The following is a 24,546-nucleotide window of genomic DNA, read 5'->3' on the forward strand; positions in this document are numbered from 1 at the left end:
TTTCTAAAATGTTGATGAGCCTTCTGAGAAGATGAGCTCTTGTGTCAGTATTTTTTTTCCCTCTCCTGACAAACACCTGTATTTGCTTACCACCAACTGTATTTGTTATGGGGGAAATTGCTTTCTGGAGAAGAGATTTCCTGGTGTTAAAAATTCCTTTCTTTCCCCTTTTCAAGAATTGAATTGTAAGCTGGTAATCCAAAATGGAATTTTCATTTCTCTCTATATAATCATACACAAAAAGAAGTTTACTCTTGACAGTAAAACAAGTAGTCAATTAGAAAAGAAAACCTAGCTGGGGTGTTAGATTTTTTTTTAATATTATTAATATTTCTTTCCACCCTGTCCTTAGCACTGAGTGTGCCTCTGAGTATCAGAGTATCAGTGATGATCAAGGATAAATTTTAGCTGGGCAAAACAAATCAGTTTTTATCAGTAAGAAGGTGCTGTCCCTGATTTTACTGTGGTGTTTTTTCCCTCTGTAGGTTCCAGTTCCACACTCTGGGTCCTAGTCCAGCTAACCTGCATAGGGTTGTTTTTTCTTTCTTTTCTTTCTCTTACCTGGGTTTTATTTTTTGTTTTTAAATCTGCACAGGTTAAGAAAAGGGATAAATATCCTCATCTCCACCCCTGGCCGCCTGGTTGATCACATCAGGTCCACTCAGTGCATTCATTTCCGTCGCACTCAGTGGCTGATTATTGATGAAGCAGACAGGTAAACCTCCAAGTGTTCCGATATGGAGAATTATTACAATACCCTCTGCATCATAATTCACTAAATATCTTTTTAAATTATGAGAGGGTGTGATTTTAATCCATTCATGCTCAGTGGCCTCAGCCAAGCACCAGATGTCTGGGATTAGGATGAAGTACCCAGTTTGGACAGATTGTTGGACAATTGTTCATTGCAAAGATGTCATGCAGTATTAAGACTTTCTCCTTCCTACAGCACCTTTAACCATCTCTGCTGTTTCTGTAGGATCCTGGACTTGGGCTTTGAGAAGGATGTGGCTGTGATACTGAATGCTTTAAATGCTGAGAGAGAGAGACGTCAGAATGTGCTGCTCTCAGCCACCCTCACCGAAGGTGGGTTATGGACAGATGGGGGCTCTTGTAGCTGAATAATGCACAGACAACTGCAGAATACTTGGTTGAGTCTGCCTCTGTTGCAGCCCAGTCTGAAGCCCTTTGCAGTAGTGGAATTAATTTCCTGTTAATTTCTGTTAATTTCTTTGCCTTATAGCACTTCCTTTGTTACTGGAATTTCTGTCAGTGTATGTTCCATGGTCTCCATGTATGTCTCCCAAATTCCACAGCTTAGTCACTACGAACCTGAAATTTCATTTGTTTGCTTTACAAATGCAGAATTAAGGCAAAAAGCTAATTGCAAGAGAGCTGTTGTATGCTTTGCTCTGTACCACACAAGCTGCTGAGGCAGGAACTGAGCCAGGCCTCCTGACTCCTGCACTCTTGACAGAGTGAAGATCTGCTGGGATTTTCCCCCACACATTTAAAAGTAGGCCTGCCAAATGCTGTCTGTCCATAAAGACATTCATAAAATGTGTAAAATAGCACAGTCAGCTGGAGTAGTGTCTTGTCAAGGTTCTGGTGGAGTCCATAGCAGCTAAGCCTGGTAAGCCTTAAAAAGGCTGAGGTTTGTGAGGGGATGCTGTCAGTGTCTGAGGGTGGCTCACTGGGTTCTTGCCCTCCACTCCTTTTCACTGCAATTGTGTCATTTGGTTTTCTCTGTGGGTGCATCATCCCAGGCCAGACTGGGCCTCACCTGTCTCTCATTTCTGTGGTTTAGGAGTGACACGCCTGGCTGATATCAGCTTGAATGATCCCGTCAGCATTTCCATAGCAGATGAAATCCAGAAGGTGCCTGAAACAACAGCACAAACAGATAGGAAAGCCAGCAGTTCATCAAACTGCATGGAGCAGGAAAACTTTGCTGTTCCAGAGACACTCCAGCAGTATGTCATGATGGTCCCCAGCAAACTGAGGCTTGTCACGTTAGCAGCTTTTATCCTGCAGAAATGCAAGGTGAGACTCTGTTTGCATTTATATTACTAAGTAGCCCTTTGGCCTTTCCAACTCCTTTATCTGTTCCTCTGTTGAGGATAGCATGGATTAGATCCAGGGCTTTGAAGTGCATCTTGAACCACAAGAGAACTGAGATGCTGTTGTGTCTTTCATGCTGGCAGAGAGATCCCCGTGCAGCGTGTACTCATTCTTCTGTTGTGGGCTCTCTGTTTGGTGTCAGACTCTGTAATCCTTTCCCACATAATTATATCTCCAGAAGTGTAAACCACCTGGATCTTTTCATGATCTGGGAATTAGGAGAGGCCTTTGAGGAAGTGGTCATGTGCAGTTCTCTTGTCCTTGCAGTTTGAAAAGCGCCACAAGATGATCATCTTTTTCTCCAGCTGTGAACAAGTGGAATTCTACCACGAGCTCCTTGCAAAGGTCCTTTCAGGGGGACCAGAGTCAGAACAACCTGGACGTTCACCCCTCTCCTCTGTGAGCTTACATTTTCTACGTCTGCACGGCGACATGGAACAGGAAGTAAGCACTCTCAGAATGTCAGGATCCACAGTTTTATTCCTTTTTCCCTATGATTTATTATGTAGCTATTTTGGGGAGGAGGGCAGAAGAGAGGACAGAGAGTCATTTCACCTCTAGGGGCCTCAGTCTTCCATCTGCTAATGAGAATAAGGATATTGTCCCATTTCTGGAAAGTACCTTGGTAGCTGTATCTGAAAAACACACCTGAAGAAGCAAATGTGTTATTTCAGCAGGCAGAGCTGCCATTCTCTGTTCCCAGTGGGTGCACTAAACCATTTATGGGTCTGTGTTTCTCTCTCATGCAGTCAAGACAGACTTTTATGCCAAAGGAAAACCTTATCCAAGCCCCAAAACATTATTACTGTTGTAATAATAAGTTGTCCCCATTAAATGAGGCTGGGGCAGTTTGGTTTTGGTTTTGACGAGCAGTGTCTTGACAGACACTGCTGTTTTCCCTGGGATGGAATAATAGCATTGTAACAGTGATTACCCCAAAATAGTTTTGGACCTATTGGAGAGGTTGGACCTTGCTACAGAGGCCTGAGAGGCCAGGAGGAGAGTGTCAGATGAACTGTCACTGCAGAGTTTCTCTCAATAACTATGAGACCTCTCTTGGAAGTTCAGGCCCAGATCCTGCCCTTGGTCTGTGATGGAGAGAGCTGGTGCTCTACTCTGAGCTGCACAGCAGAGATGGTAAATGAATAGAGCTCTTCTGAAGCAAGAGGTGAAGAGCCATTGTTTTTCTCACTCATTCCCATCCTGTGGAGACCAGAAACATGTGCTTTGCTGTCCCTGCAGTCTGGCCTTTCCTCAACCTGCCTGCCTGAGCAAGTGAGCAGGCCTGGTCTGGCCCAACTCTACCCTGACCAGCTGTTAAGCCAACAGAACACCACTAAGTAGCTGGCACCAGGGGAAGGGTTTTGCCTTTTTAGTACCCAGTGTGTAATTAGTGCTTGATGTCTTCAAATTAAGAGCATTAATGGAGCTAAATTGTGGATCCCATATGGTACTGCTGAGCACGGCTGCTGTCATTGTCAACAAGATACAGCGTGCTCTCTTCTTTAATTTTTGTCAGCAGAGGGTTCAGTGTGTCAGCAAGGCCCAAGTTTCCCTTCTTTTCTAGAACAGCACCTCTAGCTGGGAGTCAAGTGTGTAAGGTTTCTTCTCTATCACCAACGTAACACTTAGCTCCTAGCCAGAACTCTAGAGAAAGGCTTGAAACATGGAAATAAGGATATTTTGGAAGGCGAGCAGGAAAGGGAGTGTAGGTGCAGAGGTGGTATTGGCAAGTGAAGACCAAGTTCTGCTGAGAACTTTGATTATTGGTGCTCAGGGATAGCAAATATCATTGTGATGTAATGTGAGTTGTAAAGTCATTTTTTGTGGCTTTCATCAAGGAAAAAAACCACACCCCAAAGCTGTTAGTTAAAATAACTGGAATGTGCTTGGGAAGGTTTGGGGGCTGACAAAGCAGGAGGCTTTTGAAGGGAGCTGAGGGGCTGTCCTGAGTTCCTGCTGTTCCCTTTAATGGCTCAGAGACTGCTGGGGGGTAATTTGGGATCTGGGTGCTGTGGCTGGCCCTGCCTGTGGGGCTGAGCTCATGTAAGGAGTGGGGGCTGCAGGTGTTATGATGGTGCAGAGCAGAGATGGGGACAAGGCTGGGGAGCACCTGCCTCTGACCCTGGTGGAAGGAGCAGCCTCCATCCCAGTGTCATCAGCCCCATTGGTGGCCTTTGCGAGTACATGCAAAAGGCATGGCAGGGAGCCTCCTTTCCCCTTGGGCAGGGATTTCTGGCCATCTCTCCTGCCCTGTTACTCTGAAGCCTTGTGCCACAGCAGTTCACTGTGCAGCTGAGCATCCCTGACACTCAGTAATTCCAGAGTCAGAGCAGTGGCTGTGTGCATGCCCCATTGGGCACATGATGAGGCTGATCTCTTGTGATGTGATTATATCACTGTGTCAACAAAATGGGCTTATCCTGCCCACCGTGTGACTGGACAGACAGCAGTGAGCATGTCCAGCTTTGCTTGTTTCCACAAAAGCCTGTCTTGCCCATAAAGTGTGCCAGTGCTTCTGTTGGTGCTGCCTAATCCTTTGTGGATCCCCTCTCCATGTCAAACAGTTCCTGTTTGCTGGCACACACAGGCTCTGTTTCTGTGCAAACCATGGAGGTGTTGGCTGCTCTGATTTGCCCAAATGCATCCAGGCTTCCCCAGACACTGCCCTCCTTCCTGGGACCACACCTGTGTGCCACAGATTTTTCCATTTGCAGGAAGAGGCTGACTGGCACTTGTAAGGCCAATTCCTTTGCTTTTGGATCTGTACATGATCCAGTGAACAAGACACAGTTAAATTGTTACTTTAGCTAATTTGCTTTGTGTTTGATTGTAGTGTGCATAAGCAGTCTTTTAATTCTTCCTTTTCAATCTTCTAGGAAAGGACAGAGGTATTCCAGGAGTTCCTAAAATCCAAGACTGGCATCTTGCTTTGCACTGTGAGTAACTTGGAGTCCCTTTGCAGCTCCACACTAATGGGCCTGTCTGATCCCTAAGGGTAACCAGAGGAATTGGCACTGAGCTCTAATTCCAGCTCACTGTCTGACCTTGAGGAAAGTCATGTCCTTTTTCTGCATCTCACATGTTCAGTAAGGACTGGGGCCTTCTTTGCAAACCATTAGCATGATCTTCTGCTGAGCTACCATATACAGGAAGAATGGATGTCTTATAGTAGAGGCCACCAAGTATTTTGCTTGGTCTTATGTCTGGAAAAATCTGTTCCTTTGAAGCTGGAACCTTGCCCCCTATATGCAGCCAGTAGAATGCAATCCTGATTTGCAGTGTGCCCCAGAACTGCCAGGAAAACTGGATGGAATGTGCTATTTCCCATCTTAATAACTACCCCAAGGTTAAAAACAACCACCTGCAGAGGTGGGAAGGGGAGCCCAACCAGAGAAGGAAAAGCACATGCTCTGCTGCTTGCCTTGTGCCCTTCAAGCTCCTTCCAAGGGTGCTGAGGGTGAAATTCTTGTCCTCTGCTGAAGTTTCCTGGCACCCTTGGGTTGTGGTGGCACCTTTGCCTCTCACTCCTGACCTGCCAGGGCCACAGGCTGCTGCAGTGGTGCAGAAGGCTGCACGATTTGCTCTCTAATAGTGGCAGCTGTTGATCTGAAAACGTGTGAATCTTGGCGATTTCTACCCACAGCAAACCTGTAAATTACAGCGATCGGGAGTAATTAGAGCTGAGAAACCCTCTCCAGCTCTGAAATGACTCCTGTTCTTCTGCATGTTATTCTTAAAGGAAACCAGTTGCAATTTTTTCAGAGTGTGGGGAGCTGAATTTTTTTCTTTTTCTGCCCACAGTTCAAGTTATGAGTGCCATGTGTATAGGAGTGTTTGTTTTAGCATTGCCAAATTATTTATTATGTCACCTGTAAAATTCTACTTGTTACCTTCTGGTCCTGCTTTGTGTGTACAACCTTTCAGTGGTTTGATCAAGGTCAAAATGCATCTTTGCAATGCATAAGTGGAACTGTAACTCAGTTCCCTTGTATACAGAGGTAATACTTGAGTGTCAGAACTAGGGAGGAGAGTAGAGCTTAAATCTTTCAGTGGCGTAGATTGTTTTGAAGATAAAAAGTGCTTGGTAAATTCTGAAAAATAAATAGCTAAACTTTGTTATCCTTGATGCACATAACTGAGAAATGTCGGGTACGTATCTTGTTTTTGAAATTCCAATTTAATGGGTTTGGAAGGAAGGTAATAAATGCTCAATTTTAGACAAAGAGGAAGCAAAACAATTGCAATTACTAGGCTAGCAATTCCTGGGTGAGAAGGTTTGAAGGGAAAATGCAGCCTGTGACAGGAAAAATCTGTCAGGAAATGAGCAACTGTTGACAAGGTAGGGAGAATTTGGATGAAGAAATCTCGGTGGATGGGATTCCCCTCTTGAGACACTGGAGATGTGTTTTGATTTCTTGCTGTGCCACAGACAGGTGAACATGGAATTGGGGTGGCAAGGCAAATAGCCACACGTCAGTTGAGCAGCAATAGCTGTGTGTTTGCTCCTGATATGTCAGAAGTGGGGGGTAATGGTCATAAATGGGAGATAATATGGAGTAACCTGGATTGCCATGACGAGGGTGGTGTAAGGTAACACATTTATTGGAACCCTCCTCCTTTTCAATCTAAGCTGCTTTGCATTTCCTGCAAGGCAGGGATGCAGCTCCTGCCGGTGCTGGTGACTCTGGCTCAGCTGGCACACGGTCAGCACGTTAAGCACAGTGAGTTGTGTGTCTTGAGTCCAAAATCTCCCTGTGCTTCAACTCCCCATCTGTAAAATGGGGAAAGTAGCACAGTTCCATCTTACAGAGATGTTGGGAGGACAAATGCATTGAAAGCAGGAGGTGGCCTGTTACCACAGTAATGGGGACCATATGGACACCTTAATATAGAGATACACTTTGCACCAGTCCCACATTACAGGTGCCTCCCCAACGCAGATGTCCAAAGGGCAGCCAGGCTCTGTGACCACCTCCTGCCTCTAAGGGCATTGCTTTTTCTGACACTCTTCTCCATATCAGAAAACAAAAAATCTGTAGAAAGGTGGTTCTGTTCTTTTCACTGTGAAATCGTGTTTTGTGCCCACAAAATTTTGAAACCTGGCTCACAAAAGAGCAACACAAATAATGTTGCCGTCCTTCCCTTGTCCCTTATGCCATGTTCTCCACCCATCTTTCCGCTCTAGTAAGCAATGGGACCTGCTGTTCCTTTTATTAATTTGCTCTATGTCATATGTATATTAATATAGCCCATAAAATATTTTTGCCAGACAATATAAGCTGGCAGACAAGAAAATAAAGAAAGGCCATGTATCTCAGAGGGTCTCATCCAGATTTATTTCTCTCTCCTTCACTGAAAGTTCTTTGCGGCTTCCTTTGGGATGTGCCTTTTAAACAAGTTCATCTCTTCCAGGGAGGGAGGAAAGATCATTTGGAGATTGTTTGCTGTTTACTCAGTCACGCTAACTCATCTTGCCAGTTTTCTGGCGGCCCCAGCCAAGAGCTTTCGCCTCTGACAGCTTCTGTGCTCTCCCCTTCCTCCTCTGATTACGCAGCCCAATCTGTCACCCTGCCGACGGGGGTCTCTACCCTGCTGATGGCTTTCCACACTCGGCTGTAATGACTTTTGGCAGGCCGGGAAGGCGCGAGAGCTTCTTCCCCAGCTTGGAGAGCCGTTAGGCCCTCTCTGCCTGTTAGCTAAAGCACTTTGTGAGGTTCTTTGGTAAATAAATGAGTCATTTTAATCCAACTGACAGCCTGGCACCTGAGCAAGCTGCCTTCCATCTGTACTTCTAGGCCTCATGTAGGCAGCCAATTGTCAAGCTCAGGGCCTTCAAGACCTCACCATTGAGTGTCTTTCAAAAGCAACTTTAGCAATTTCCTTTGCCCTAATTAGATTGTGTGAGAGGGACTGAGCAAACCAAGGCCCTTGCAAAACTTTAGTGGCCCTGTTGGTTCTGATCTTCTGCAGTGACAGGACTCATTTTCAGTGTGACCTTTTTTGCCCTCCATTCCCTGGCACCCACCCCCTGTACCCCATTCTCTGTACCCCATTCTCTTGGACCCACTCCCAACCACAAGCCCGTGCTGGTAACATGAATTGTTCAAAGCAGAAATTTCAGCTTTTATAGCATCCCTCAGGTGGATTGTTCCTTAATCCTGTGCCCTTGTGTGCCTTGCAGTTGGGATCAGGGCAGGAACGTGGTTAAGGCTTCAGGTTATCGTTTAAACTGGCACTGGTGTAGGTTTGTTTTTTGGTTTTTTGCTCCCATGAGTTGGTCACTGAAGAACTGGCCCTTCCATTGCCCATGGAGAGGAGGCAGCAGCGACCTGCCAAGGTGTCATATCCTTGATTTCCCTGTAATTAAGGAATGGTGGTGTGAGGTCACACATGGAAGGGGCAGTGCCATCTGAGGCAGTGGAAAAGAGGGAGAGTGGTACACTGGAAATCTCTTGGGCTTCTTGAAAGAGTATTGGCAGCAGGTTAGTGCTTCTGTGTGTGGAATAAATGTAAAACTGGATTGTTGTTGTTTGAGCTGTGTTCTCTCTCCTGGAAAGGTGACCCACAAATATTTTTCTAAAATTCTGAGAAGTTGAAACTCATAGGCCCTGCCAGCAGAGGAAAGCACATCAACTCAAACTTTTTACCCTAGTCCTACCTTGCTGCTCTCTACCTGGGTCTTTGAGGAAAAGGAGCTTGAGGAGACACAGGTGGACTGATACTGAGGAATCTTTCAGAGTTTGCAAAACACTCCAATTACCAGTAAATCCCAAGAGACTTGTGAAAGAGAGCCAAGGGAAATCCCAGGAGAGCAGCTGCTGCTGTGTGTCAGTAACAACTGAGTGGAGTTGGTGGCACTGTGAAAACGATCGTGAATGCAAGGCTGGTGATGGGAGAAAGCCTTCTCCTAAAATGTCCTCCCTGGCTGTTTATGAGGCTTTTAGTGAACCTTTTCAACTTGGGCAAATGCACATGAAAATGCTGGGAAATGTTGAGAAAATTATCTTGGAAGAGTAGTGAAAGAATCTGGGTGGATGAGAGGGATGGCTCCTGCCTGTGCTGTCCACTCCTCATATTAGAGGTGCTCCAGACCATAGGGCTGTCTTGGTTGTTGGTTTATTTTGGGGAAACTGCCCTGTGCCAAGGTCAGAGCCCTCTCCTCAGACATCCTTTCCTCAGCTGCTGGGTGTGAGGAAGAGCACAGGAAGGGAAAAGACCAAAGCCTTGTCAGCTTTGGTGGAAGAACAGAGCCAGCCAGCTCGGAATCAGCCGTCAGCGTTCCCGTCTGATCGTGCTGCAGAGTTTATAGTCTTGTTATCCTGGTAACTGCTGTACACGCTTCCCAGCTCCCCTTGATTTATTTTCTCCAACCTCCTTTAAATGGCTTTTTGTACATCTGTTCATTCTGACTCTGGGAACAAGTCACTCCTTAATGAGCGTGTTGGAGCGCGAGCGTGCGTTATTTCGGAGTGGGCGCTGTGGAAAGTGGCTCCTCTTTTACTGCACCCGGAGCCACAAAACAGCCTGGTTAGTGCTTATGGGAAGGCCTTTGCTGCCAAAACATCAGTTTCCCATTCTTTTAGCGTGTGTGGGAGTTGCATGAAAACACTTCAGTGGGTGGCTGACACATTTTTAGTACATTAAGCTCCTGCTTACGTCCTTAATATATTCTATTTTGCAACTAGCTAAAAGATACATGTGTTGCAAAACATTTCCTAACAGACTTAAATCTGCACACCTGCTCTGCTATTGCGCCTGGTGAATGTAAAATCCAAGGAGTATGTGAGGACATTACTAATGAACAGAAAATCAAGAGGGAGATTGAAATGTGTTTGCGCTCTCTGTTTTGGGTAGCATTTAAACTCTTTTCTCTCAGAAGGGGCTATGTTTTTGGAGATATCTGGCTGTGGATAACTAAAGGGTCTCATTCAAGTCCTTCTCCAAGTTGATGGTGTTTCTCACCAGCTGACACATCAGATAACACCTTGACAGCAGCTTCAGACTCTTTTCTTTGTAGCTGCATTTTGTTTCTCCAAATCAAAGCCAGACTGGTGCAAATCTAAGGCATAGCTGAAGTCCCCTCTCCTCAAGCTGTGCTCCAGCTTCCTGCAGATTGTGCTAAATTGTTTATTTGCCTTTTATTTTAGGGCCAGATGACCTGCAAGTCATCTGCTCCTCAACTTCAGACCATCACCTAGGAAACAAGTAATTATTTGTAGGTAGAGATCAGTGTATCCTTGGACGTTCCACCCAAGGCCAGGGATTCTTGACCATTGGCCTTTATGGGTTTTTTTCCCTTTTCATCATAAGCAGCCTGATTTTAGTACTTAGATTTGCTGTGGATAAAGGTGTGCTCAGAACTAGTGCAGCCTTTCAGAGATTTAATTCTACCTCTCTGTGTTTGGGTGGTAGGTGCTCATGAGCAGATCTCTTTTCATCAGTGAAACAAACTGAAGAGCCAAAGGTATCACTACCATTTACACAGTGGGCTGTAGCAAAATGCTGTAATTCAACACCACCATCCTGAAATAGGTGTTTGTGTCCTCCAGGCTTTGGGCCATAGTAGTGGAGCATTTTTGATTTCATTTTTGATTGCATTGCATTTTTGGCTGCCAACAATCCTTAAATTTTAAAATCTCAATGTTATTTCTGACCTTCAGTCCATCTCTCCCCAAATTAGACACATAAAATTCCTACTTCCATAGCCAGTTGCTTTCAGGCATAGTTGGCATCCCAGAAGACTCCTCACTCTGCTGATTCCTCCAAAGGATTTTTACTAAAGTGATTTCCTTATTCATTTTAAAGGATGTAGCAGCACGGGGGCTGGACCTGCCTCAAGTGACCTGGATTGTACAGGTGGGTTTGCTCTGTTTGTGTTAACTGCAGCCCTGCACAGATTAAATCCCTTCCCAGTCCAGAACCTTCCTGCAGTTTGCTGGTCTTGGTGCTGATGCCTACAGGTGTGGGACACCCACAAGTTCCTGACTGCAGGACTGGCACTCTGGGTTTTGCCAGGATAAAGCATTGCTAGGATAGCCTTGGTCTGTTTTTTTCTTTAATAACTGATGTTATCAGAGTTTCTCCTGGCTGGAGATGAAGCACCCTCCATTTCCCCACCCAGGAAGCCAGATTTTGTGAAATCCTGGCTATCTCTTGCAGTTCTGTTCCTGTTTTCCTGAGCTTGCTGGGGAGGCAGTTCCATGAGGAGTTTAAGTTAATTCCTAATGTTAAACATTGAGTAGCCCAGTAGTGTCAGTGCAGTGACCTGAGTGTTTTGAGTAAGGCTTGGCTGGGTTGGGGCTGAGTAGCTGCAGGCATCCAGCTTCCAGCAGAACTGCATGGTTCAGATTTTCCCTGAAGAAAACAAGCCCAACAAAACCCCACACTGCTGCATTGCTGTTGACAGAAGTACAGTCCTAGGGAAAAAAAAAATAGAAACAAAGGAAGATGGATTGAACCTTAAAAATAGCAGCCTGTCGTTTCAAAGAGGAGGCTGAGAGCATGAGACAGATTTCATTTCTATAAAAGATTTATAATTAAAAAAAGGTTAGTCGAATAGAGGAAAAACTGATCCAGAGATTCACATGTATCAGGCGACACCTGGGTAAAAGGAACAGGGCACAGAGCCTCAACAAAGCTTTTTAATTTCTACCTCATCCCTTCAGGTAACAAATTTGATTTGATTTTTGTGTTTTTTAAAAAAAGAATGATATTGTAGCAGCTAGCTAGTCGATGAAGGCTGTGGAAGTGAAGTCTTTAATTCCCAGATCTGTATATTAATATAATTTAACCAAAGATATAGTTGCCAGTGTTAGAACGCAGTGCAAATTACCTAAAGCCCTGGGAGACTTCTGTGTGTCCAGAAGGCGAAATCTCAGCTGTCCTGAGAGCTGTGTCCAAGAGCAAGGACCTGCAGGGAGCAATTAGATTGCTCACAGCATCTTACTCACACCTCTAGCCAGTAGAAACTTTGCCAGAGGGCACAGGTATAAACACTAGAGTGGGCTTTGGTTGTTGGGTTTTTTCCAGTTAAACTGCTGAGGGCTCATTTCTGAGCAGTATCTCTGTGCTTGTTCATTTTTTCCAGGAAAGAGAGGAAGCGGGGGGAAAGAATAGGGGGAGGTTAAAGAGTGGGAAATGTGTCACCCTTTATCAGATCTTGCAAATGGCTGGGCAGTTTTGATTCCCAGTGAGGTAAATGAGAGGCAGTGCTAAATTTGGGGGGTCTTTAAGGAACATTTTCATGGTGTCTGGTAGTTGGACAGGGAAAGATAGTTGCTACCTGTATCATAGACTGCTGAAAGCACTCCCTCCTCTCTCTTAGATTTATTCTTCCCTGTAACCAGCTATGATTTGCTTTAATCCAAACAAAGCAATTTAGCCCAATTCCAAATTGGCATCCGTTGTTTTATGTTTTGTGGTTTTTCTCCCAAATACAGAACAGGCAGCTCCCTGCTCCATGTGGGCAGTCCTGGGCGCTCTTTGGTGTGAGATTTGATTAGATTTGATTTTTTTTTTAGGGGAAGCGAACGGGTTTCTGTATAGAAATAAAATGTAAAAGGCAGAGAGAGAGACACTGAGATGGGGAAACTGTCCTATTATCTGAAAGTTGGCCAACATGTCACATCCACATGTCAAAAACCCGCTGCGGCTGAGGGGCTGAGTGATGGTTCCGGGGATGAGGCGAGTTACAAACAGCCCAATTCCTGGGGAGGTGCAGCGTGTGGGGTGTGCCTTTTGTTCCAGGTGAGCGGGCTGGGTGTGTGCATTCTAATTAACATCCTGTTAATTGCTCTTTTCCCCTTCCTGAAGTACAACGCTCCGGCTTCACCTGCGGAATACATCCACCGGATCGGGAGGACGGCGCGCATCGGCTGCCGCGGGAGCAGCCTGCTCGTGCTGGCTCCTTCAGAGGCAGAATATGTCAGCTTGCTGGCTTCTCACAAGATTAAGTGAGTCAGAAACGCCAACAAAAGTTTCAGCTCATCCTTGCTAATTAACCTTCCGTGGCACTTTCAGCGGGACTGTGTCTCGTGCAGGTTTTAATAAGAATTTATTAATTCTCGTGATCCAGGCCTGGCCCCAGACTAGCAAAAGGAGAAGAGGGAAGTGTGTGAAAATCATCAGCCTGACAGGTTGTGCATGAGTGAGTGTGTGTGGTGAGGGGCAGGGATAGTCGGAGATCCTTTGCACTCCATTGTTTTCTCTCTGGCCCTGGGTTCAAATCTATGACAAATCTTGTGACTGTGTGGAGATCACAAGTCAAATGAGCCTGTCAGATGGTCCCTGGCCCTCTGCCTGCATGGCACCATATTGTCAGAGACTGTGCTGGCCCTCTGGGAGAGACCTGCTGGGGAGCTGTGGGTCATATCTGCAGTTGGTTGACCAAGATGTGTTGTTTAAGTGGCTTGTGACAGGAACAGGAGAGGCTTTGGCAAGTGGTGAGAGCCCAGTGTGGTCCTGGTAGGCAAAAAGGGAGGGTGGACTCTGCAGACCCAAAGTGGGGTGTGCTTCCAAGCCTACCTGGCTCTGGCTTGGACTTGGGAGTAGCAGCAAGGAGAGCAAGCCAGGCTCAGTAAGAACCAGGCCAGTGTGCAGTCAGGTACCTGATGGCTGACACATGATGAGATTTTAGTCCAGCTCTGCTTGCACAATGGTCTTTTTGTAGAGAAAACCCACAACTGGCTGCTCAGCATCTCTAGGCAGGATCTCCAGCCTCCTCAGCAGCCAGCTGGGTGTTTGTGCCTCCCCTTGCTCCCTGCTCTGCTGTCTCTCAGCGTTTGAGAACATCAGCAGAGTCCCTCCAGTGTTGTAGCAGTGTTGATGGAGCCCTGTAAACTCATGCACAAATTAGTTCCCTTTTATTTCTTGTGTTTCTGTCGGGTGGAGCTGCTTGGAATCGAATTTGGTTTTGCATCCTTGAAACAAACAAATGTTGGCAGTAAATACAGGCTTATTCTAGGCTGTGAGCCATTTAGTGGTCTAACAAAGAGCCATCCATCATCCCAGGTAACTATCTATTAAGCAGACACCAGCAAGACATGGAAGGCTAAGCTGACAGGGTTTTTTTTCATGTAACAAACAGCATTGACATTTAAAGGTGAAATCCCACATAATTGTGAATTTTTAACTCCAAGTAGAAAGTTCTATTTTTCTATTTTATAATATTTTGGTAGTGTTAGAGAAAGGAGAGGGAAATTTCCTTCCTTTTTATTTTAATTGTTAATGCTTTTATCTAATGTTGTTGTTTTTTAACAAGTTTGGGGAAGTGTCACTCAGGCTGGTAATTACCTCTGCTAAGGAGACCTGTTGTCGAGCTGGCCGTGGTCTTCAGGATCTTGAAGACTCTGAATAAGCAGGGGGAGGTTTATGTGAATTTATTTTTCAGAGCCAGACAACGCTGGGGATTGCCTTTTCTTGTTTTGCTTGTTTGTTTTACATTCTGCAGATGAAGGACTTGTCAGAAAAGAGTGTAATTTACCTTCCTTGACCCCCATTCTCAGAGGGAAGGCAGCGAGTGCCTGCCAGGCACGGGGCAATCCGGCCTCTCTGCTCTTCCCACACGGAGGATGAGGAGAAGGGGCACTGGGAGAGAGCAGGGAGCTGATGAATTACTGAGAAGATGCAGGAAGGCAGCTTGAAGCTCAAGGCAGCAAGTGCCATCAGCACAAATTGCCGTTACCCTTCATAAACAGAGCATTATGGTGATAATCCTGACAATTTAATTCAGTGTGAGGGTGAAAGACAGCGTGTGTTGGACTGTCACCGAGCCTCTTAAGCACTGCTCATTTCTGTTCCTTTACCCTAAATCTTTGTACCCTCTGACTTGGTCTGCACAAGTTACTTTAGTTTGCTTTTTTTTTCCCCCCATTCCTAGCTTAATTTTTAAATCTCTCAGGTTTTTGTCGAGGATGAGTGTGTGTTGTGAATCTTTTTTTTTTTTTAATTTGTTGGGTTTTTTTTTTTTCCTTTTTTAAATGAAGTTCCCGCTGGGTTTATTGAAATGTAAATACTTCATAAAATATGTATTTTGAAGAAGACAAAGCATGAGATGTGTCCCTGCAGCCTTCAGCTGGTGTAAATGAGCAATGCTCTGCTGGTTTACAGGGGATGAGGATCTGACCCAGAGTTTTTTCCTAAACCCCTCCACCCACCCCAGCATGCATGGGAGTAAGTCCAGGAATGTTGAGAGTCGGAAGTAATGAGAGCAGACGTGGCTTTGTTCCTGGATGAAAATCCACTTCGGAATTAGAGATGACTGCCTTTGAAATTGGAAATCGCTTGCAATTAATTTTCACCGGTACCTGAAGCCTCTCCTTGGCTTCCAGTGTGGAAAAGCAGCGTTAGCCTTTGCCAAAACGATCTCACTTTGGCTCTGCTGAGATCACTAATTCCTGTTGGGGCTCAGCAAAGCTGCCTCCTCTCTCTGCAACTTTCAGGTTGGGCTTTGTGTGCCTGGAAGTTGTGGCGGCTCTGCCCAGCTGTAAATGTGGATGTGCAGACACGAGGCACACTCATGTTTTCTCTCCATTCCCTCTTAAAAAAAAAAAAAAGGATAGACTCCAAAATGTTCTGTCTCAGCTCCAAGCAAAACTAACAGATTTCCCTTCAAAGGGAGGAGGCAACAAGCAGAAGAAATGCAAGGTTTTGGTTTGGTTTTTTTTTCCTTTATGTCTCTTCTAGCCCCTTCAGCTGCAATCTCGCAGCGCCTGCCTCGACAGCTATCAGATAATTTCTTTATCTGCTAACAGCAGCCTAACTAATTTATAAAGGAGGAGGCATCACCGTGAAGGCACGAGTCGTTTCCCTCCCTGCTCCAGTCATTTCCCTCCCTGCTCGGGGGTTGTGCTGTTCCCCTCCCTGCTCCCTGCTGTGAACCCAGTTCAGGGATCTGTTGCTGGCGACACGCCAGGGGAGGGGAGGACCCAACTCCGACAAATCAATGTCAAAGGTTTGACATTTTCATTCATAGCCGTGTCAAAGCAACCTTTGCAGGGGGAAGGGGGAGGTCTGCTTTCCTCTTGCTTAAGTGGTTACCATTTATGTTTTAATTTGCTGTTATACTTTTCAAAACCAGACAGAGGAACCCTCAGTTGTCATTTTATGCTCCATTTCCCTTTCTCCCCCATCGCTGCCCTGCCTGTCTCTGCATCCTCTGTGAAGGAATCTGTGCATGGGGTGGCCCAGCTGCACATGATGGGGCTGCTCCCCCTTGTAGGGTGTCCTGTGGCCACTCTGGCCCGTCCCTTCCAGGACGGATGGCTGTTCCTCTGCGCCTTCTCCTTGCCTTATGCTGTGATGCTGAGTTGGCTGAGGCTGAAAAGGGAGGTTGCAAAAGTAAAGGTGTTTGTTGCTTTAGCTGGGAAGGATGGGGAGCAGGTGAGGATCACAATATCCTGTCAAACACTGTGACAGAAATACATCCATTCCTGCTAGCCAGTTGGTAGAGAGCTTGGAGTGAAAAGAAGATATCCTTGTTGTTATAATTTCTTTCTGTACTTTACAAATTGAAAAATACCAGCAATGCTTCCTTTCAGAAACCACAGGCAGCTTTCTGACCAGCTGGGATTCAGGAATCTCAGAACTGTTGGACCCCAAAGATCTCTGTCTTCCTTAGATTGGTTTAGTCCCCAGTGAACTACTTGGCTTCTTTTCTAGACATGACCTTTGCCCATTACTGAAAATCTGGGCCCACAGACATCAGCTTTTATGGTCTGAGTAATTCCCTTGGAAATGGGACCCAGTTTGGATGCAGCTGTAATATTAATGGCCTGGAGCTGCACAGCTGTTCCTGTGCTGTCACCTGGGGTGTGTGCGCCCCTTAAGACAGTGTTAAAGAGGACAAAGAATTTCTAGTGTCCTGTAAATGCACCTTTAAGCAGGACTGCTCACTTGGAAATGGAGCAGGTTTCTAAGCATTTCCATATCTGGGCCATAGCAGGACCCAGCAGTGTCATGCAAGCAGGACTGGAGAATAAATCATCTGGTTGAGCCTACAGGAGGAATGTGAGTCGACAGAATGAAAATAAATGCCCAGTGTGAAGCCTGGCTAGGACAGCTGAATGAGTCTCCTGTATTTAAAAAAAAAAATGCTGTGGAGTCCCTAATGGGTTGGGCTTTGGCTTTGCACTTCAGATGAGAGGGGAGGTGAGTTCTCAGAGCAGGAAAGGAAATCAAGCTGTGTGTCTGGTGTCAGAGGTGGCTTTTGAGGCTAGAAATGAACTGGAGGTGAGTTTGTCCATTGGGAAGTGCCTGTGAGCTCCGACCTGAGTGAGGTAGCAAGGAGCTGGAATCACACAGGATCCTGTGGGAAAGAAAGAAATGTGACCAGAGGGATGGAAGCTGCAGGGAAATTGGCTGATGGGGAAAGTTCCTTGGGGTTTTGTTGTTGCCCTCTGAGCTTGAGTGACTATGAGAGGAAGGAGCTGTGTCTTCACACAGCTTTAGTTTCAGCTCTTTGGTGTTGTGAGTGTGGTCATTATTCATGTGTAAACATGAAAGTACCATCCTTTGAGTGAGGGTTAAGCACTGTGTCTCATTCCAGAGACTCTGGGATCTAAACTGGAGGAGACAAGATGTGGCAGGAGTAGCAAACAAAGTGGAGCAGGTGTTTCCAGCCTGTGGCTGCCTCAGTCAGTCTCTTTCTCGCAGTTACACAACCAACATTCTGCTCCTGCCCGTGCCATTGAGTGAAAAAAGAAATGTTGGACAACCCCTGGGTTCAAGGTGGAGGTTGCAGATCTTATTCTTTATAGTTACCAAAAAAAATATACAAGAAGCATTAATGTTATGAGCTGCTTCAGCTCTATCTTGAGTTTCTTTTGGTGAAAAGAACAACCAGGTGCTTCCTAATTGTTCTGGTGCTTCTCAGTGCAAGGAAAGAAAAATTATGAAAATAGTGGAAGTATAATCCAATTTATTTCTTTAATCAGTTCCTCTTGGTTGAGAGCCAAGGAGACTTTCAGTGAGTGGAAAGTGCACCCTCAGTTATTTTGATGCTCTGCTAGAATCGGAGTGTGTGTGCGTTGTTGACTTAAAACAGTGACAAAATTGTGGGTGAAACTGTGTCTCTGTGCCACTGAAAGCAGGGGTTTGGATTTTAGAGTAGTTCCACTTCCAGGGATGATGAGGGAGTGTCTGGGCTGAGACCTTGTGTATTTCAGGAATAAATTCCCAAGCTAAACTGTGAATCTCAATTGTTTTGCTCTCCATTACCAGTCTGTGACTCACTCCAGGCTGTGTTTCAAAGCAGGAGAAGCAGTAATTTTTTGTCTTTGTTGCCTCAGTGTTTCAGAGCTGAAGATGGAGAAGGTGTTGGCCACCCTGATGAAAGATGATCGCTTCAAGGTGCACAGACCAGGACGCAAGGTGAGTTCCTCTGCTGCTTTGGAATTGCTCCAGTTTTCACTTGCCAGTCCAACATCACAAGTGTTCCCGCCTCAGTGTCTGCCTTTACATCCATGATGTCAGACAGTGTAAATAATTATAGAACTACCTTATATCACAATTTTTCAATCTTTTGTTGTTCCCAGAAAGCAGTTGTTTGCTAACTCTTCAGCAAATATCTTTGTAACAGGCAGGGAAGGTTTCTGGATGCAAAAGCTCTGTGTTTCTTCCCTCACAATGTTCCTGTTTTTCCTGTGTTTCTGCACTAAAATACTGTTGGAGATGACAAATGGCTCTAAACTTCTCTGAAGAAATGAAGAAAATGCATTGGGTGATGTGTTACATCAGGGTTTTTATCATCTCTATTTACTTGGAGCCTGAAACAAAGCTCCCTGGGTTGACAGGCACCTTTTTATTGACTTGGGCAAGCTTTGGGTCTGCCTTCAAGTTGCTAATTCACAGAATTCACTCATTTGCAATTGATGTCTCGGGCATTGCTGCGCTCTGGCAAATTAAATCCTGCAAGAACCTGCATTTTGAATGGAAGTCAAGAATGTGTCAGGCATGATGCAGCACACACTCTTTTTTTCCCTCTTGTTGCTGTTTTGCCTGCCTGTGCCTTTGTTACCCCGTGTCTGAGGCGCCTCGTTCCCGGTGCTGGCTGGTGGAGCCCTGGTGTTCCTGGGAAACACGGCCTGGGAAAGATGTTCAGTGTTCTGCACTCACACACAGCCAGGTCTGAGCTCAGCTGAGATGCAGCTCTATTTAAAGCTCTCTCCCACCACTGGTTTTGGCTGAAATCAGCCTGTAATGCCTGTGTTTTAAATGGGTCATGCCGAGGATATCGCCTTGTAACAAAGTTGTGCTTTGTTAGTGCAGAAATTATTTTAAATAGTTCCGTGTATAAATACTTTCCTTTTGTCCCAAATGTGCTTATAGGGAGAGTGACTTCAGATTTCCTTTGAAGACTTTTTCAATAATTCCAAAATTGTACTTTAAATTTGTTACTGACATGGGACAGAATATACACTGTTCCAGATATGCGGACAAATGTTATTTCATGGGAAGTGGGAAAAAAGAAAACATGTTTTGTTCCAGGCAATTTCAATTTAAGTTTTGAAAAGCAGCAGGAGAAAAACCCTTTTTAGCAACAAAAACCTAACCAAGCCTGTTTGGTATTTCTACCATACTTCCAAATTGTCAAATGCTCTACACATTTAAGCAGAGAATTTTTTTAAATACACATCTTTTGGCCTTCTTCCTTTCCTTTCCAAAGAGCTCTAAACCCAGCCCCTCTTTGAAAGGAGCAGTTGCTGGTTTGGGCAGTGCCAGGTGCTGCACAGAAGGACTTGGTTCCTTTTGCTTTCAAAGGTGGGATTAAATTCCTCTTTTCCCAATGACATCAAAGCAAGTGGGATTTTGCTGTTGACTTCACTGGAGCTGAGATCCATCCACTGTGGTTGTAGGATGGTTTTTAATCTCTCTCAGGAATTTAGAAATACAGAATAACCAGTTTTTATGTGACTCAATCTGAAAGAACTGGGATTTAAGAAAAGAGTTTCTCTTCCTGGGAGAAACTCTGTATCATTTAAAGGGGGTGGAATCACAGCAGTTCTGTCAATATGAAACAGACTCCTTCAGGAATGACTTGAAAAACATATTAATGCAATCAAGGACTTGTTGTGTTTGATAGCTCCACGTTTATATTGCCGTGGAGGCTCTGAGTGGTCAGCTCAGAAGCTGCAGGGGCATTTCCCAATTTTCAGGAGAGTTAATCTCTATTAAATTCCCTAAATTTGCCACATGGACAGTACAGCAAGCTGAGAGTGCAGTGGGACAGGGGGGATTGAGGAGGCGTCAGGAGGAGCTGAACCTGATCCTGTTGGGATGTTGCCATTGGAAGGAGGTTCAGCTCTGCTCTCACTCTCTGTGCTCTGAGTCATGTATATATTATAGTCCTGCACACAGGAACCTCATTATGATGCTCTTCAGTTCTCATTGCCTCAACTCAAGTCCATTATAAGTACCACATTGGAACATGTATTTTTTGGGCTTCTGTGTGCAGCCAGGGAGCAAGCTGAAGTGCCTGTAAAATGTATATTTTATATTTAGGTATATGAAATATATATGTGGCTATGTCTGGGCGTGTGAATGTTCACCTGGCTACAAAGAGAATAAATTTGATCTTTCAACTTTTATGGAGGGGGGCAAGGGGGACTTGGTGAGTTCTAGAGAAGGTGTGTGGAGGTTAGTAAAAAGTTGTTATTAAAACAAAATCCTTCATTTTGTTTTGAAGTATAATGGAAGCAGGAGATGTTAGAGCCAGGCTTTTTGGTGGGTTTCCCCATCTTTCTTTTTTTTTTTTCCTTTTTTAAGAATGAACTTTTCTACCTCAGTCTAGTCTTACTGTGGTTCAATTTTATTTTTTTTTTTTCCATTATCATGTTCTCTTAATTAAATCAGAAGTTTTCAGTACTTATCCCAACCTCTCAAACCTAAAACCTGCCATCTTCATTACTGGAAGTTTCCTTTTTCTGACAGAAATCCATGAATCTTTTCCTGGTGGAGTTGGCATTTTTGGGAGTTACCCTGATGTCTCAAACTGTTTAAATAACATTACACTTTGACTTTTTTCTCTTGCATTTCTTCTTTTAGCTTACAAATAATGTTATTGTCCACACTCATTATGCCACTGGTTTGGGATCTGCCAGAACAGGTTTTTTAAGGAATCACAAAGCAGAAAAAGTTCTCCTATCCCACTGTTTCTCCATGATGGCAACAGTGCTGCTTGTTTAGCAGAGGGATGGGGATGCAGATCAAGCAAACCTCTAGGGTAGGCTTTTATCTTCGGGGTCTTTGAAAAATGTGTAAGGTCTCAAATTAATTGTCCTGTTCATCCAAACCAGGATTAAAGCTTGCCTGTGTGAGTAAAGCGCATGGAATGGCTTCCATGCCCCTCCAGTAGCACTGATTTATTTGATCTGTCCAGACACTCAGTCATGGGCAGGTTTTATTTTCACAGTTTGCCTCTGAGTCAGTTTTAAATTTAGATTTTTTTTTTATTATTATTATTTGGGTGGGTTTTTTTTTTTTTGTTTTTTAGCTGAATCTCCCTGGAAGACAGGAATCAAACACAGGGTTTTTTCATGCCCATTAGGGTGCAATTTTAAAATGAGTTCTGTCTCAAGGGTCTGAAGGGGATAAAAGACAAAGTGGAGATGGGAGGAGGGGAGAAGCTGTTTTTCAGGGACATTATGTTTCCTGCCATTTGCTTTTTTTTTTTTATATTTATATCTCTTGCACTGACCTCACACTTTGGAAATTATGCACCTAGCTTTTTATCCCTCATTTTTGTCTTACTTTTTTTTTTTTTATTTTCCCCCAGCACCAGGAAGAAGAGATGCCTCATTTTGAAACCTAAAGGGGGGAATAAGAAAAGTCCTTTGTAATATATTGCCATATTATCACTAAATCCCCTGACAGTTGTGACACAGAAGCAAGTCACCTGTCACTTAAGCTTGAGGTCTCTTTAATTTTCTCCTGGAATTCGCACCAGGCTGTCTTTAATTTGAGGCCTTTATTGGAATTCTGAAACCTTTCTGCCTCCCTGGTGCTCAGATCTATTCTGAGTGCTGTTACAGAATGTATACAATAACCAACACAGGGATTCAGAGGGGGCTGAAGCACTGTTTATTTAACACTCTGGAGGGATTTTCGTGCTTATTCGGTCCTGGCTACCCAGCTTTCAATATCGCTTTGACAACCGTTATGCCCTTCTCATTAATTTTAAACAGTTAAAACACAGGAAAAAGAGAAAAAGTTTTCATTATTAAAGTGCTTTACTTTTTAATAACAGAGGATTCTGTCCGCCAGGGGAAAGGGCAAACCTCACTAATTTCACATTCATATTAAAAAGCGCTGGGAAGGTGACACTTGGTGCTGCCAGGAGGCTGAACAAAAGGAAAGTGCCGGGGGCCGGGAGGAGCAGGCGGGGCCAGAAAGTTTTGTGTTTCACGGCAGTGGAAAGTTGGTGGTGACAACAAGGAGTGGCCACTTGGGGCAGGCAGCTGCACCTGGGGGTCACTGAACCTCTGCAGAGTCCTTGGATGGGGATGGTTTCAGCTTCAGGGCACACCTGAATTTAGAGGAATCTGTGAAAGGAGTGTCCAGAGAAGGTGAGGAGGGGTCCAGAGAGTGAATTGTGTGAGGAGCAGCTGAGGGAACTGGCTGAGCCTGGAGAAAAAGAGGTTCAGGAAAAACAACTCACAGCCAGGTGGGGTCAGGACCTGCTCCCAAAGAACAAGGACAGGAGGAGAGGACACAGCCTCAAGTGTGCCAGAAGAGGTTCAGGTGGAACATCAGGAAGAATTTCTTCACTGCAAGGGTGGTCAAGCTTTGGAATGGGCTGCCCAGGAAGGTGGTGGAGTCCCCATCCCTGGAGGTGTTCAGGAAAAACTGGATGTGGCACCCAGTGCCATGGTTTGGTTGACAAGGTGATGATCAGTCCAAGTTTGGACTCGATGATCTTGGAGGTGTTTTCTGACCTAAAAGATGCTGTGATTCTGTGAGATGGGTCATGAGCCTTTCTTGAGGGTATTGGGAGACAGCAGAGAGCAGAAACCTGGGAGAGTTGATGAGTTAAAAGAGCCAGGCTGTCCTTGGAGGGGCAGGTGGACAGTCAGTCCAGGCAGTGAGCGAGCAGGAGCTGCAGCCCCAGGTGTGTTTGCTTTGCTGAGGAATTACCTGCAATTCTGGAAGCTGTGGGATCCTGAGTTTCAGAGAGGGCACAGTGCAAATTTAAACTACATTTGAGGTCTGTTTCTGGGCACATTTGCTGTTGGGTACAAGTGGCACATGTGGGACAGGAGAGCATTTTGTGTCAGGTGCTGGCAGCCCCCAGGGTCCCTGGGGTTTGTTTGTGGTGTCAGTGGGATGTGGCTGCTCTGGCCTGGCAGCAGTGCAGAGGAAAGAGGGGTTTGCAGCATTAGCATGCAGATCTGGCAGAGAGGAGCAGCAGGATTGCTGCCTTGGCACAGGGCTCCTCCAGAATCCCAGGAGCTGGGTGTTTGTATTGTCAGCCCTGCTGGGGTGAGGGGTCTGACCACTACCAAGTTGCTGCCTTGGATCTGGCACTCACACTTGGATGCTGGTCCCTGTCTTGAGTCTCACTGGAGAACTGTGGCCCTTTTCTGGGAGAGGTGCACATCCATGGATGCTTGGCTTTGCACTTTGCTGTCAGCTTTCCATCAAAAATTTCACTTGTTTTTCTGGTCCACATTTCCTTTCTCTGCCTGGATCCCGCAGAGAGGGAGAGAGCCTCTCTTCTCCTCCCAGTAACAGCTTGCTCCCAGGAATGTTTGTTTTCCATTTCCTGAAGTGCATCCTACAGTCTGATCCCAGGAAAGCTGGAACACGTGCAAAATTGCCCTTTTGGCCTGAGGAAGTTTATTCTGTCGTGCCTTTGGTGCAAGGGGCTTGTCCTGCTCTAGAGGAGCCAAGTGATGGCAGTTCCAGTCAAATATGATGTGTTGGCAGTCAGGAAACTTCATGTAGAAATCCATGCTGGAATTGATGAGAAGTTCATTTGGTTGCCTTTGTTCACAGCTGCTGAATTTGTCTCTTCTCTGGAGCTCGGGGGTGGTTGTGGATCTCATGGTCTCCTGCCCTGGGTGTTTTGGGGAAGGGCACAGGGGAGCTTGCAGCATCACTCTGAAACTGTTAGTGTAGGGTCTGGAGGGAGTTATTCCAAATAATTCCAGTGGAAACTGGCAGTGGGATCTGGCCTGTTGTACCTGGAAGCACAAAAAAAAAAAAAAGGGAAGGGAAAAGAAAAGCAAAGGAAAAAGATAGGTGATAGATGTTAGAAAACACAAAATTAAAACTGATTTGTTCTCCCCACCACACGGCGCTCACTGGCTGCTCTGACTTTAACATCTTTATCTGGATTTTTTTTTTCCTCTAGTAATATTGAGAGGATTACCTTTGTTGGCCCCTGGGTAGTTGCTGTGTGATTTTACTGTTATTAAATCTATTGTA

General features: G+C 45.2%; 1 protein-coding gene across 1 annotated transcript in view; it reads left to right on the plus strand.

Moving 5' to 3' along the window:
- The window catches only part of DDX31 (DEAD-box helicase 31), a 43,065-nt gene that overhangs the window by 5,472 nt on the left and 13,047 nt on the right, over positions 1 to 24,546 (plus strand). Inside the window, exons 10-17 of the mRNA XM_005421386.2 lie at positions 596 to 715; positions 980 to 1,086; positions 1,808 to 2,043; positions 2,389 to 2,565; positions 5,001 to 5,060; positions 10,930 to 10,980; positions 12,937 to 13,076; positions 18,411 to 18,492. Of these exons, the coding sequence (XP_005421443.1) occupies positions 596 to 715; positions 980 to 1,086; positions 1,808 to 2,043; positions 2,389 to 2,565; positions 5,001 to 5,060; positions 10,930 to 10,980; positions 12,937 to 13,076; positions 18,411 to 18,492 (973 nt within the window). The remainder of the gene's footprint in view (positions 1 to 595; positions 716 to 979; positions 1,087 to 1,807; positions 2,044 to 2,388; positions 2,566 to 5,000; positions 5,061 to 10,929; positions 10,981 to 12,936; positions 13,077 to 18,410; positions 18,493 to 24,546) is intronic.

Source organism: Geospiza fortis, unplaced genomic scaffold (genome assembly GCF_000277835.1).
Source record: "Geospiza fortis unplaced genomic scaffold, GeoFor_1.0 scaffold27, whole genome shotgun sequence".
NCBI lineage: Eukaryota > Metazoa > Chordata > Aves > Passeriformes > Thraupidae > Geospiza > Geospiza fortis.